This window comes from Montipora foliosa, chromosome 5 (genome assembly GCF_036669935.1).
Source record: "Montipora foliosa isolate CH-2021 chromosome 5, ASM3666993v2, whole genome shotgun sequence".
NCBI lineage: Eukaryota > Metazoa > Cnidaria > Anthozoa > Scleractinia > Acroporidae > Montipora > Montipora foliosa.
In genome coordinates, this window is record NC_090873.1 from 5070293 (window position 1) to 5085292 (window position 15000).

The window sequence follows — 15000 nt, forward strand, 5'->3', positions numbered from 1 at the left end:
AGCATCATAGAGGAGTAGGACTCATTCTGAAGAGGGAAGTAAGAAGAACACTGTTGAAGTGGAACCCTGTCAATGAGAGAATCATGAGTGCACGCTTTAACTCACGCTTTGCAAAACTCACCATCATCCAGGTGTGCGCGCCCACCAGTGACGCAGAGGACGAATCCAAGGAAGAATTTTATGAGCAGCTGCAGCGAGAGGTAGAAGCAACACCCAGGCATGATGTACTAATTGTAATGGGGGACCTGAATGCTAAAACTGGAGAGGAGAATGAAGGATGGGAGAAGGTGATGGGGCAACATGGACTTGGAAGAATGAACAAGAACGGAGAGAGGTTGGCGACGTTCTGTGGCAACAACGATTTGGTGATCGGTGGCTCTCTATTCAAGCATAGAGATATTCATAAGATCACGTGGACCTCCCCGAAGGCAAGGGATCAGAATCAAATCGACCATATAATCATCAATGGTAGATACAGAGGTTCACTGATGGACACTCGAGCAATGAGAGGGGCAGACGCCAACTCGGACCATAACATGTTTATGGGAAAGGTTAGGCTGAAGCTATGTAGTACAAAGAGGAAGAGTAAGGAGAGGATCATCTTCGACATCACAAAGCTTCAAGATCCCTGTGTCAAAGAAGCATTTCGGCTGGAAGTGCGTAACCGATTCCAGGTGTTGGCGACAGATGACGTAGAAGACATTGAAGAGAGGTGGGGACAATTCAAGAAGGTCTACAATGAGAGTGCCAAGAAGGTGTTGGGAGAGAAGAGAAGAGTGAAGAATGATTAGATCAGTGGAGAGACCTACAGGAAGATTGAAGAGCGACGAAGGTTAAAGGAGAAGATAGGACGTACACGATCTGCCCGCCTGAAGGAGAGAGCCACTGCTGCATATGCAGTGAAGGACAAGGAGGTGAAAACCAGTGCCCGGGCAGACAAGTGGAGAAGGCTGAACAATTTAGCAGAAGAAGCTGAAACAGCGGCCAGAAACAACTGTAGTGGTGACCTGTACCAGCTCATTAGAAAGATAGCTGGACAAAGAAGGACCATGACTACCATCAAAGATAAAGAAGGCAAGCGGCTTGTAAATGAAGACGAAGTCTTAGAAAGGTGGAGGGAGCACTTTGAGGGAGTTTTGAATGTACCACGACCTGACATATCACTGCCAGAAATAGATCAGGCACCTGAAGTCATCACAAGCATCGAGACTGGTGACATCTCAATTGCTGAGATCAAGAGAGTTATCCACTGTCTGAAGAATGGCAAGAGTCCGGGGATCGATGCCATCAGTGCTGAGATGCTCAAGTGCTCTGAGAACGATGCTGTGAAGCAACTCCACTTACTTTTCAACTCCATCTGGAAAGATCAATGTGTACCTGAGGACTGGAAGAAGTCACTCATAGTGAAAGTGCCGAAGAAAGGAGACCTCACTGAGTGTGATAATTATCGCGGTATATCCCTGCTCTCCGTACCAAGCAAAATCTTATGCAGGGTGCTCATTGACAGAGTGAAGAGCGGTGTGGACGAGATGATAAGGCAGGAGCAGGCAGGGTTTCGATCTGGAAGGGGAGCTTCTGAGCAAATCTTTGCTCTACGGAGCATCCTGGAGCAGTGCCAGGAATGGCAAGCACCAGTGTACATTAACTTCGTTGACTTCTCAAAGGCATTTGACTAAAATGACGACGGCATCACGTTTTTGCCGCCAAAATGACGCTGGTTTGCGCGCGCTCACTGTTGGTCTGTGAGAAAATCTCGTACTCGTAGTCGTTCTTGTACTAGAATCTACAGCTCTCTATTGACTCCTAGCAGTGAGACTTAACAGATTTTACTCCAACACTGGACAATTTTACTCATCAACTGGGCTTCCTAGGGTGCGTGAGGCTAGGAGTCAATGGGTTAATTGAAAACACATGGCCCCAGATCCTTCTCCGTTGCAAACCCAACATTATGGAATGCCCCGCCATATGATATCAGAAACAGTTTGTCAGTGTCATGTTTAAAAAATATTAGCTTAGAATGTTTCTTTTTAAAAAACCCTTTTTACAATTTTTTTTTTTTTTTTGATGTTTTGTGATATTGTAAAGTGCCTTTGAACATTAGGATACTCTAAGGTGCTGCATATTAAATCTCCTTCTTCTTCTTCTTCTTATTATTATTATTATTGTTACCGTATTATTATTATTATTATTATTATTATTATTATTATTATTATTATCATTATTATTATCATTATTATTATTGTTATTATTATTATGTTATACATTATTGTTTGCCTTTTATAGCAAGAAATAGGAAAATGTTATTGTTAGTTATCATTATCAAAAGGACTATTGAAGAATTTATGAGCTTGTGGGACATCCCCATTCATTCTTTTAAGGCCATATCACATGACTTGCTGGATATGTAATCCAAGACCACTGGGAAAATGAGTGCCTTCTCATATCACCAGGCAGCACATCCAAAGGGAAAACCTCAGTGATTAGGTAGTGGACAATTATTATAACAAAGATCTTGAAATTATCACGACTCAATTGTCATCATCTTTGTCACATTAACAAACTCACCTTTTCCTTTCATAAACAAATCAATGAAGAAATCCCATGGTCCATTGAATCCATTTCCACGCAATTTGGAGCTAATTTCTGTGTGGTGAAAAAAGGACACGGAAACATCTTTGGGATTCCGAGCAATGTAAATGTACTTGCATTTTGCACTCTCCTCTGAACTTTTGGGAATAACATCGTACGAAAGATGACTCTTTATGATGCGAGGACTTGGTAAAGTTTCTGCGTTAGGTCTTTCCCTAGTATGAGTGGTGCCAAGCTCAAGAAATGGGACTCTGCATATAAGTTTTTCCCTGGTAATGTTTCCCTTGTTATAAATCTGCCAAACTATTTCTTGTACCCATGTTGTTCCTATTGAAAAAAGGAAAAATTACATTGCAAATAAGTGGTGCATAAATATCATAAATTGAGTACGGTTCCTTTGTTTTGTAATTCTTTGGATGAGTGGAATTGGCTGTGAGTCGTTGTTTGTTCTTCCTTTTTCAGCATGTTTATACTGACTATAGAAACAAGGCAGGTTTAAAACACAGGTCACATCCCACAGGTTACCGGTCATTGTTTTACCAGCTGGACTGAAACAGCCCAAAACCTTCAAATTGGCTAAACCTTGGGCCTAAACATCGATTTAAGGATTAACAAGGCCTGGTGAGATCTAAGGTTAGCATTAGTAAAGGTTTTGTAACAAGTGACCTGTGAAAAGTGACCTAGTGTACTTTAAACCTGTCGATAGAAATTAAACCAACCCAAAAATTTTGCCAATGGTCTTACAAGTGAACAGGCTAACCCCGGGCGCCCGTCGCCTCGTCCTTAAGGGTTTCAAAGTTGGTGAGTAGTCAAGAATCGTATGGCATTAGAAGAAAATAAAATATGTCCCATTCTTGCGAGGAAAAGGGTTGACCCATTGACACTATTATATATTTTACTCTCATCCCCTAGATGATTTTACTCACCAGTGGGGGGTGGTGTAGGAGTCAGTGGGTTACCGGTACTTAACAACGCAGGGAGGAGGGGGAGGGGGGGGGGAGGAATCCCATATAAAAAGGGGAGGGATGCTCGTCGGAAATTTTAAATTAAACCCCTAAAGGAGACCAATCTGGGCGTGGCCCAGGGTTTTTTTTTTTTACCCCTAAAAGAGAACATATTAATAAATGGCAAAGACATTATCATCAAATACTTTCACCTACGTGAAGAAACGCTATGTCAACAGTGTTGATTCTGTGGTCAAGCTGGGGTGGCTACCCATGAGCGAGTGAGTGCCACAAGGCACTGCATTGCCACAGCTGGCCTCTTTTGCTTCTGTTGGATAGAGTTACCCATACTCACACCCTACGCTCTAGCAGTACCCTTAACCTGACCAATCCGCGTACATCACACACTTCCCAGGACAGCGCTGCCTCTTTGTTCAATGCCCTCGCCGCCAGCCATTAAATCCTGTGACAACTTCAGGTCTTTTTCAAAGCAGACATTTGTACTCTTGAAGAATCACTGCCTTCTTTCATAGTGTTGACCAACACTGGTTAGCTTGACCTTGTCCAGCTTACTTTATCACATTATATGTAGGATTAAGTTACTGTATATCATTTGTGTAAATATTAAGGTTAGATAGATTTTAGTTGTAGTATAGTTTTATCAGATGAAGAGCCAATTTTGATGTACTTTGGATATACTGATAATAATAATGATAATAATAATAATAATAATTTATGATAATAGACCATCATTATTATTATAATAATTATTATTATTATTGTCGAAAACTCCAGTTCCGTCCGTATTTGCTCTGTTCTACAGTGTAATACCGTCTCATATTTTGCGCGTTCTCTCAACCAAATATGGTAAAATGACGTAATAGTGGAATAATATATATATATATATATATATATATATATATATATATATATATATATTATATATTGTATAAGATAGAAGATAGAATTAAAATATACATAAAAAGAAGAGAAGAGGGGCACATCTAAAAAACTAATATTGTGCCCGAGACTAAAACTTTTACTAAATTAATTAATTATTAATTTATTTATTTATTATTATTACAGTAAGCATCATTTTTATCATTATGCCTGCCAGGTGCAAAAATCATGGCATATTATAAAAGTCAGACTGGACCCAGCAGGACATTCAATTTTAAAAAAATTAAAAAGCAATGAGCCAATTCACTTTCAACCTAATTTAAATAGTTTAATAGATAAGTGACACCATTATTATATTTGTAAGCCGGAGAAAAGAAGGGATGACTAGAAAACACCCAAGTGTTGCTTGTTTGGAACGCACGCATTCAACGTAGAAAATTAATTTTGCTCTTATGTGTTGCATTGGCTTTCGTGTTCATCATTTTATTTTGTCTCTGAGAATCCCACCGCACTGTTTTGAAAATCTTAAATGACGATTTGCTTTAGACTGCCAAGAGAACCTTTTACAAAGAGCATCTCAGTGTTGAAATTGGTTGATAGCAAGCGTGTAATTGCAACTTTTGTCTTTAGGCCGCACTTACTTCTTGTCATCTTACTCTATATCAAGTGGCAAGATTGAACAAAACTCTGGCACAGCAACGATTGTATTCACCTAGTCACCAGAACTCTAATAATCGGTTCTTTTGTTTTATTTTGTCTCTGAGAATCCCACTGCACTGTTTTCTTAAAGGAATGATTTGCTTCAGACTTTCGGTTCTTTCATTCTTTGGGGTAGGCTTTAATTTAATTGTTATGGGTTTAATTGAACCACCTGCAAATTGCCTTCTTGTCACAGGGAATGTATCTCAACAAAGAAGGATGTCATTGCTCTTGACCTCTGACTAAGAGAGGGCACTAAGGAGCACAAACCACTCTATTGATTCAGTTTGCCAGGTTTAGTGTCTTTGAGGATAATTTCCTTAAATCCAAATCCAGTTTTGTCCATCCATGTCCCTTCTTGGCTTTCCTGTGTTTTGTTAGAGTTCTTCTATAGTTTTGAACAGTTATTTAGTTAATTCTATGACCATTCGATCAGTGCTGAAATTGCCTAAAATTGCGTGACAAATAATAATAACATTTATTTATACTGCGCAAATTCAACTATGCAGTTTTCAATAATGGTGTCGCTTGTCTATTAAACTATTTAACTTACGTTGAAAGTGAATTTGCTGTAACAAAGTAGAGTCCAGAGTCCAGAATCCAGCTGGGTCCAGTCAAGCTTTCATAATATGCCAAACATCACCTGCAAAAATTCTTTGTCAGAGAGTTGTATATGCCTGCATAATGAGCAGAATTTAGCCAGCCTTTTGTTGATCAGAATGTACTGAATTATAATCAATCTGATAATTTTTTTCATGCAATTGCACGAGCCCGAATTTTGTTCGTCTTTGAAAAAATTCACTCGTGCTTATTTCAAGTTATTCCAAATTGCAATCGAAAGCATGTGATTCGCCTTCGTTCTAAATGAAGATTCCCCACCTGATTTTGGATAAGTGACAACAAAAACATCGTCGCTCCTTGTCTGAAACTTGGTGATATAATCAGATAATAACGAAGGATCGTGAGTGAAAATTGTCGGAAGCCTTAAGCCCAGTATCTCAAAATGACTCTGAGATGTCCATTCGCCTTCCTTTTCTTGCAGTACAGGATAGCTGGCCATTCTCTCTCAGTTAAAGTCACGCAATGTCGTCATGATGATAGACTGCGTTACTTGTCTTTACACAACGACGTTACATTAGAGATGATTAGTATAAAAATCTGGGAGACACCACTGTCCTGGCACGGGAAATGTTCTCTTCCGTTTGCCGTCCGCGTGCTGAAGCTCCCTAGAGAAAGACTGGAACCCGTCTCTGGAAAACCCGAAAACTTTTCGAACCCGAAAAGCCATTTACTACGAAACTGCAATCCCCATGTTTTGATAAGCAGGTCATTGAACATCTTTCAACATTATAAAAAGTAAAATGATTGTGGAGTTTGACTGCAAACCTCCCCATTTCGAAGATTAGATAGAGGGAAATTTTTGACACCCGAAAAAGGCCCGGAAAGTTGCGGGACTTTCGAGAAACTACAATCTTGGACAAAATAGATGGGAAATTTGTAACCCCCCTCCCCCCAAATCAAGGATGGGAAAATGGCGCGTTTTGGCTTTTGCGCGGCTTCATCATTGCTTTGGAAGGGGGGGGTGGGGGGGGGGGAGGGTAATGGGGGTTTGCTGTTCCTTTTTATTCTGTCCAAGATTGTAGCCCCTGGGACCCGTTCATCGAAACCCGAACTTTTCGGGCGGCACAGATCCCTAGGTTTTTGCTTTTTGTAGCCTTGACCACCCTATCAAAACAAGCGGATGGCACTTTTGTAAATGTCTTTTTCAGGCCCAAAAAGTTTTCGGGACTTGCGAGAAACGGGACCCGGAACCAGTTGTTCAAATGCCGTACAACAACAATAGGAAATTTTTGATATATTCAAATTCAGTCCTAAACAAAAGACATAATCTCGAGGCTCTGGGGAATAAACTCTTTCAAATCCTTCGATTTATTTCCCAGAACCGCGAGACACTTAGTTTTGCGTATATAAAGTATCAAACGATCCTACTAAAGTACATGGTGTCACCAGAATAATTTATGAAAGCTAACCAATTCGAGTCGGCGCTTAGACCTAATCACTAGAGATCAGTGCGCAAACCCAGTAGTTATTCTGTGCCCAAACAGAGTGTTTTTTATCTACCAAAATGGGTTAACAGTGAGGTTTTCAGGTATTGCTGCGTAAGGTCACCAAATAGTGAGCCTGTATATGTGTCACGAAGTGTCTTATCTTATTCTGGTCATAACCATAATCACAGCCGCCCCAAGCTCAGTGTGAGGGAAAGCCATCAAAAATATAAGGATTTGTATGGGAATACCGATAGAGGACCTGAGAAGATAATTTTACGAAAAAATCGCAATTAAAAAGTCTAACCTTATGGCCATTATGGGGTCACTTCCTTCCTGTGTGGTTTTTTTCCAGATTCGACACGAATTGAGCCATTGTCAGTTCCTCGGCTGTCCAACGGTCATAATAAAATACCAAGCTCGAGCTCACAGCAGATTTCACTGAAATCTCTCTGATTGGCGTGAGAGCTTGTGCGTGCGATGGTTTATGTCGAGTACCGATATAAAATAGAGCACATCAGACTCCAATTGCACATGGAATAGGCCACGTTCGATATAATTATCAATATTCACACACAGTTACGAGGCTTTATGGTTAAATCTGAATATTCTTGTGTTGAGAAATCTCCCTAATATTGAGAAATAGTGAGACAAAGAAAACAGAACTGAGCCGTGAAATTTCAATATAAGGCCTCGTAGCCATGCCTGAATATTGACATATCGAACTAGGACTATTGGATCATGTGTACTACATGTACAGGGGGCCTAGGCCGATATATCAGTAGACTGTCGACCGACTATAGGTCGCCTATTGGTCGAGTCTCGACCGATAGTCGACCTATAGTCGGTCGACGGTCGACCGCGATATCGGCCGACTGTCGGCCGATATGTTGACCGAGGCCGCCTGAAGTACACATGATCCGGCCTATTTACGAGATTCAACAGTGAAATTCAGGTGGTTTTTCACGTTACGTCATCGCCGCCATGTTGTTGGACGACAACAAAATATCTCGGATTAACTCCTTTTGTTCGTCCACCAGCAATTGCACACTAACAGGCCATTTCCGAGTACATGTCTGCCCGCCTCTCTTCAAATCGCGTCTAAGTACGAAGTTTTTGTGATGGTAAATTGGTTCTACTTTACATGGGAATGAAAACTAATATTCGAAAGAAAACCTTCGCACATTATCTCGCTTTGAAGAGGAGGCAAACATGAACTTCAGAAATGGTGACTTTCATATAACCCGCAATGTATTTTGTTTTCCCCACAAAGTTTTTGCATAAATTGTTGTTTTCAAATACACTTGGGAATAGTTGACAATAGTTTATGCAGGATTTTGTGGAGAAAACAAAATGCACGGCGAGTTATATGAAAGTTGCTCATTGCGAAGGAGGCTTATGATGCATATGCGCAAATGCAGACGAATACCGTTTATATATAAAAAGCGAGTCAATTCAAGCGTGCATGCCTACGGAACTGTCTTTTCTCCGATTCTCAATCTCTTTCGTCGTCCCGGGAAATTTCTTGAGTTTCCTTTTTCTTCTGCTGTTATCGTTGCCGCCGACTATGGTTACCAGTCTTCGTTAAACAACCACTTTACAGCGACAACGAGCGAGACTAGAAAAGAGAATTTCTGAAACAAGACGCCTTGGTGGCGTTCACTCCGCCGGCCACTCTGAGGTAAGCACGTTTGTCCGTGATCTGACCATGGAGTCGAAGGTATTCCCCGAAACCAGGAACCCATGACTAGGAGCGAACAATAGACCAATTTCGATATATTAAAATTCAGTCCGAAACAAAAGGCATCATCTCGAGGCTCTGGGGAATAAATATAAGGATTTGTATGAGTTTATTCCCCAGAGCCTCGAGATGGTGCCTTTTGTTTTGGACTGAATTTTAATATATCGAAATTGGTCTATTTCCATACTAAGCCTATGTCACGGCATTTTTGCAGGCCGATCTATTTTTAGACCACCTTTTCCCACGGTTTCGGCAACAGTCTCGATGGGTGTCGTGTAAACAGAAGGTGTACCCGCATCGAAAACGATGCGGTTACAAATGAACGCTGTCTCAATCTAAAAATAAATCGGTCTGTGAAAACGCCGAGACGGGAATATAGGACAGTTGTTCACTCCTACTCATGGGCTCCTGCGGAAACTGAAATCTCTAAAACAAAGGCGGGTGTATATTTCCATCCATCCAAAGATTTTACGGAGTTAAGAACAAATCGTTGCCAAATCATAATTTTTGAGCACGCCAGGAAAGAAAACTTGCAGATTTGTGCTCTCCATGACATTCTTCTCAGCGCTCGACCAGACAAACACGACCAGCTCTTACTACTTTGTGTTTCTTTAATCAAAATAGCATCTTGACGTTCCACTTGCAATATTTCAGAAAATAGCAAGAAATATTTTTTTATTGATTTTTGATCGAATGGCTCGTTGATCACATTTCCCGCCATTGTCATTATCATAACCAGTTGACGATATATGGCTTTGTCAAAAGGAGATAGTATATAGACCGAATGCATAAATGGCGGCCAAAAAAAAATTCTTTCGTTTATGTGCTAATTAGACTCACTAGCCTCGCTCTCAAGCAACATTTCTTTTGTATTTTGTCCATGCAAACGAGGCTAGTGAGGCTAATTAGCACATAAACAAAAGAATATTTTTTTGGCCGCCATTTATGCATTCGGTCTATGAAGTGCACAACTATGCAGAGAGCCCACGAAAGAATCATGATAAAAATAACGTGACGAGATCGTAAAACAGCTCAATGGATCCGAGAAAAAAACCAAAGTACGAGATATCATGGAAACGATAAGTTACCTCGAGTAGAATTGGGCTGCTTATGTGACTGGAAGAATAGACAACCGTTGGGCAACCCGTATTACGTTCTGAACGACCCGAGGACACACAAGGAACCGCGTAAGACTAAGGACGAGATGGAGATACTTTTATAAAACACTGGCACCGTGTCGCGCAAAACGTAAACCAGTGGAGGTTAATAGGGAAGGCCTACGTCCAAATACGGACATTTAAGGGCTGAAACTGACCGCCTGAACAGACCAGAATTTCTCAAATCCTGCCCGGTTTTATTCCAGTTTCTATACAAAAATTCGTTGAAAAACTACAACTTTTAGACTCATTAATTCTTACCAAACCTCACTGTACATATTAAGAATTGACTCGGTTAAAGATACTGGTTAGGGTCACACTTAGTTGCTTATTATACTAAGTGGGCTTAATTGTTGAAAGCACATGGTCTACAGTGGTGACTTCAGAAAGACAGTCACTCCTGAACGTCTTGCTCGCGTGTGACCTCATCCATTGTCTTCTTGTGTGTACTGCTAAATGTTGATCTCTTTATCTCAACGTACATAACGGTAAATGTTAGGTATAACCTCAAACCGCTCTAAAATGAATAGGACATTTTCGGGTTCGCTTCAGTTTCCTTTTCAAAGAACGACCGACTCGCCTGTTGTGTGTTGATTGGTTCATTTGACAAGAGAGTTTCCGATGTGGTCGACAAAAACTACGAAGTTCAAATTGAAAATCGCTTTATTTATACACTAATGTTATTTTAAAAAGGTTACTCAATTGATCTCGTCTTAAATGCGACGTTGAAGCGAACTCCCGAACGAACACCCGAAAATTCCCTCTCATTTCATTGCCCAAATTTCGATTTTTAGTTCTTTCTATTTAATATAGCGTGCCGCCACTTTAGACACAAAACCCGCCCATGTGTCCAACGAAACGATTTCCCGTTGGGAAATCACATTTCCTCATTAGATTAAAAAAAAAACCCTTACCTTCCGTGCTATACGGAAACCCTTCGGATTCATTCTACCGGACAAACCAATTTCTTAATTAATCGTCTGCCTCAAATTAATTCATTTTAAATATGAATCCTTGCAAATGGGTTACCTACTAAAAATTCAATAAATATACTCCCTGAATAAGGTGTCCGACCTGAAAAACAATTTAAATTCGCTTCATTTCTTAATTGATATTTCATTAAGTGGGAAATTATTACTGTTTACAATTCTTCAGTACAACAAGACATTTTCGAGCTCACTTAAAATAAAATGTACGGAAAATAGCATCCATATAAAAGAAACCCTGATGCAACGATAGAAAATCCTCTGCCATGCCTTTCGGTAATCGGTGAAATCGACGTTTCACTTGGTAGCTTAAGCATGCGCGTTTCCGTGGATGGCAACCGGAAGAGAACATTTCACCACGTGCCAGGACAATGGTGTCTCCCATATTTTTATACTAATCATCTTTAATGGAGAAAATATATTTGGCAATGTATATGTGGTTGTGTGAAAACAAGTTAAAAGGGAAAACAGCTCACTTCCGGTTGCCGTCCGCCTCTCATAAACGTGGCGTACTTACGGTCCCTAATAAAGCTCAATGAGGTGAACAGGGATGGTTAAGTGGAGATTAAAGTGGTAATGTTTTCTGTGTAATCCTTCGTTCGCGCCTCAAGCGAATAACCTTCGACAATTTTCTCCACTTTGGGTTATGCCGAAACGGTTCCCCTGACGTCACACTTCAGAGCTCGATGGTTCCCGATTGGATGTCAAAAGACAAGTATTGTCGAAATCTCCTCACCTAGCGGAAAAAACATTCTCTACTTTCACAATCAATGAAATTTCCACAGTTGCATGCAAAGAAAATAAATCTAAAACTAATTGACCAGTTGTTAATAAAAGCTCTTCCCTGGCAATTTCAGAATACCTTAAAATTCGAGTGCCATTAAAATGGCGATAGTACTTACTTGCGCTACGGGTCAGTTACACGTTCATTCAGCCTCTTTTCTTCAAAAACAATTTGAGTGTAAAATTCTTTAGCAAAAGCAGATAGCTTGCTCACCATGTCAATAAAACTGAATCTTTCCACTTGAACTCGGTTTGAAAACGGATTTAGTGGACTGGAAAAAGCCCACGCATGACAAAGTCGCCTGTTCAGTAATTCATCAACAAAGCGCAAACTATTAACTTTGACTTGGAAAATAAGACAAGTATTCCCGCTGCAAAACAAACATGGAACCTAAAAACGCTTGTTCCTTTAGCAAATGTTTTCTTATCAATTTTTTAAGATAAGAGGATTTGGGGATTGAGGTTAAACTAAAAATATACACAAAACGACAACATTTCCCCCACCCTCCCCCGATTTTGGCCTGGAACAGACCGTGGTTCCCTTGGGTTATTTTAAAATTCATGGTGAACCTGTGGCTCACCCTAACAATATTATACCCCGTGTGGTTCTCAACGTGTGTATTGATTTCCTAAAATTCACTGTTGTCCAGCGGTTAACATTAAAATAACTCGTTACGATGTGGTTCATCATAATCTGCTTCCCCCTTCTCACCGTTCTGAATGGACATGTTATTTCTACATTGTAAAATTGTAATTGTGGTCCGGCCACTTCGAAATTGAACGATTTCAGTAAGTCGACCATTTCGTGGAGAAGTCTTGAACTTGACTCAGCCGCCTCAAGTAGCCTCAACTCAGTCAAATCGTTTAAAAGAGAATATTTGATTTCCTTTTCCATTCATTCTTGCGTCGATTTTCCCTAGTCTGTTTGCGCATGGCGACTGGGCTTTGCGTAGGACTAGAATCCTTCCCAGTCCCTTTCTGAGCAGGCGAAGACGCCTCCCGTTTGGCCGAATCAATGGGAAAACACTTTTCTGGGCGCACAAATGATCCGTATCTTGGTTTGCACGCGAAGTAGCGTTGCCCACTGACAGAACCGTCGTTTTTTCCTGTTTCAAAACATAAAAAAAAAAGATTAGCTTTTTTAAGAAAATAGTAAAATCGTTCTCTGGTAAAAAGTTTTGAAAAAACTATGAGCTTTCGACAGACTGAACTGCTGCCTTCAACACATTTTTATCCGTTGAAGGCAGCAGTTCAGTCTGTCGAAAGCTCATAGTTTTTTCAAAACTTTTTACCAGAGAACGATTTTACTATTTTCTTAGCATGAATCCTGGTAACGGATCTTCAATATTTTTACATATGCTTTTTTGTTTTGACATTTATGCCTGGGAATGCATTATCATCACTTTGTCGGGCATTGCGGTGCATTTTGCGCGCTAAAAAGGAGAATTTGGCGTTTTACCTCCCTGAATTAAACCAATGAAAAGTACGAAATTGTGCAATTGCACAACTAATTTCAACACTTACAAATAAGCTTTATGGAACGTTCCTTTCATCTTTTACAATTTTTGACAAATTAAATGGCAAGATTCTATAATTTCTAGCCAGCTTCACTTGATGGTGTATTTTCATTGAGGGAAAGTAAAAGCCATTCAACTTGTAAACAATCGCGTGATGGTTCCGACTGTTTCGTTATATTATATATTTTTAAAGTGTTCTTTTTTCTCAATGCCCTTCAAAGTGAAAATAATAGTAACACAGTTTATATTCTTGGGCATAAATATGCTTTGGGCCCTTCTCGGAGCTAATCTTAACCCTCGCTAAACGGCTCGGGCTAAACTGAGACGGACTGCGTCGGGCCCAAAACATATTTAAGCCCGCGAACATAAACTCTATTCTTTTAATACTAACCTCTTACAAGTCAACCTCGAGGGCCGTACTGGGGAATATTGGCCCGCGGTCGTGACACTACGGACCGAGCGCAAAAACGACCAAGGGCCAATACTGAATTCCCCAGTACGGCCCCGAGCAAGTTGTTCATTATATGGCATCGTTTCTTTGAGTGATCGGACACTTCTCCGCTTGATGAACATTCGTAATCTTCGTCTTCCATCTGCGAACTTTGAACGGTATCCTTTTACATGTAAAACTAAATTCCGCTTGCTATAATTGTACTGCTGTGATGAAAAAAATAATTTCCGCCGGCTTGTTTAAAACTTGTTTGTATCGTTCAACTTGAATTTAAAGGAAGAGAGAAAAAATACGGAAACGCGCCGTTTCCATGGTAATGGTCCGTACTGTAAAACCTCGACCAAAAAGCGTCACAATCTGTCCCATAGCGTCTACTTAAACGGAACTTCCACTCCAACAACGGAATAACTATAAACCGAATAAAATAATATCTGGAATCCAATTTGATAAACAATTCTTTTAAAAAAAATGTGTTTGTACCAGAAAATAATTAATTTTAAAATCTCTTATTTTTACTTTCGAATTTCCCGGGAGCCGCCATCTCGAATAATTGTGACGTGCGGTGGTTGCCCCATTGTTCTGACACAAAGAGGTTTTGTTTTGAAACAATGGGCAACCATGGGACGTCACAATCTTCAAGATGGCGACGCCCGGGAATTTGAATGCAAAAACAAACGATTCTGAAATTCAGTTATTTGAGATACAAACGCTTTCCCTTCAACAAACAGTTTTCATTGTTAACATGTTCTGTGATATTAAGTTATCTTTGTGTTTTAGTGGAGGTTTCCTTTAAAGTGCTACTATGACCAAAAAGTCTTTTCTTCTTTTTCTTTGGATTTCAAAACTGTTAACTAAACACTGAATAACTTTAGTCTTAAGAATGCAATGCGTGTGTACGCGGCTGAATTAATATGCAGCACGGGAGTTTCGGGCTTTCAGGCTTTTAAACTCGTGTTTTGCATGTGTGTAAGCTAGTGAGTAAACGACGTCATTTTTTTCCTAGATCCAACCCTGTGAGGTCCAATCGGTCAGTTCTGAAAGTGAGTAATTTTGACCAGTGAAATCCAAAGCTTACACTTAAAGTAAACAGCCTTTGGATAAAACTCAAAGCTCAAAATTTTGCCAGGCAGGTGCTAAGCAAACACACTTTCAAAATCTGAAGAAAAAGAGGATGCGATTTTTTGATTA

The 15000-nt window shown here is 40.1% G+C and overlaps 2 protein-coding genes across 3 annotated transcripts in view; both read right to left on the reverse strand.

Moving 5' to 3' along the window:
* LOC138003450 (amine sulfotransferase-like) overlaps window positions 1-6329 on the reverse strand; it is a 13111-nt gene extending 6782 nt beyond the window's left edge. The window contains exons 1-2 of the mRNA XM_068849530.1: window positions 6012-6329; window positions 2566-2916 (exon numbers count right to left, since the gene is read on the reverse strand). Coding sequence (XP_068705631.1) covers window positions 2566-2916; window positions 6012-6192 — 532 coding nt within the window. The 5' untranslated portion in view covers window positions 6193-6329. The remainder of the gene's footprint in view (window positions 1-2565; window positions 2917-6011) is intronic.
* A 3895-nt stretch (window positions 6330-10224) lies between these two features.
* LOC138003453 (kinesin-like protein KIF13A) overlaps window positions 10225-15000 on the reverse strand; it is a 54757-nt gene continuing 49981 nt past the window's right edge. For both annotated transcript variants that reach the window (XM_068849535.1, XM_068849533.1), the window contains exon 42: window positions 10225-12950. In XM_068849535.1, coding sequence (XP_068705636.1) covers window positions 12709-12950 — 242 coding nt within the window. In that variant the 3' untranslated portion in view covers window positions 10225-12708. The remainder of the gene's footprint in view (window positions 12951-15000) is intronic.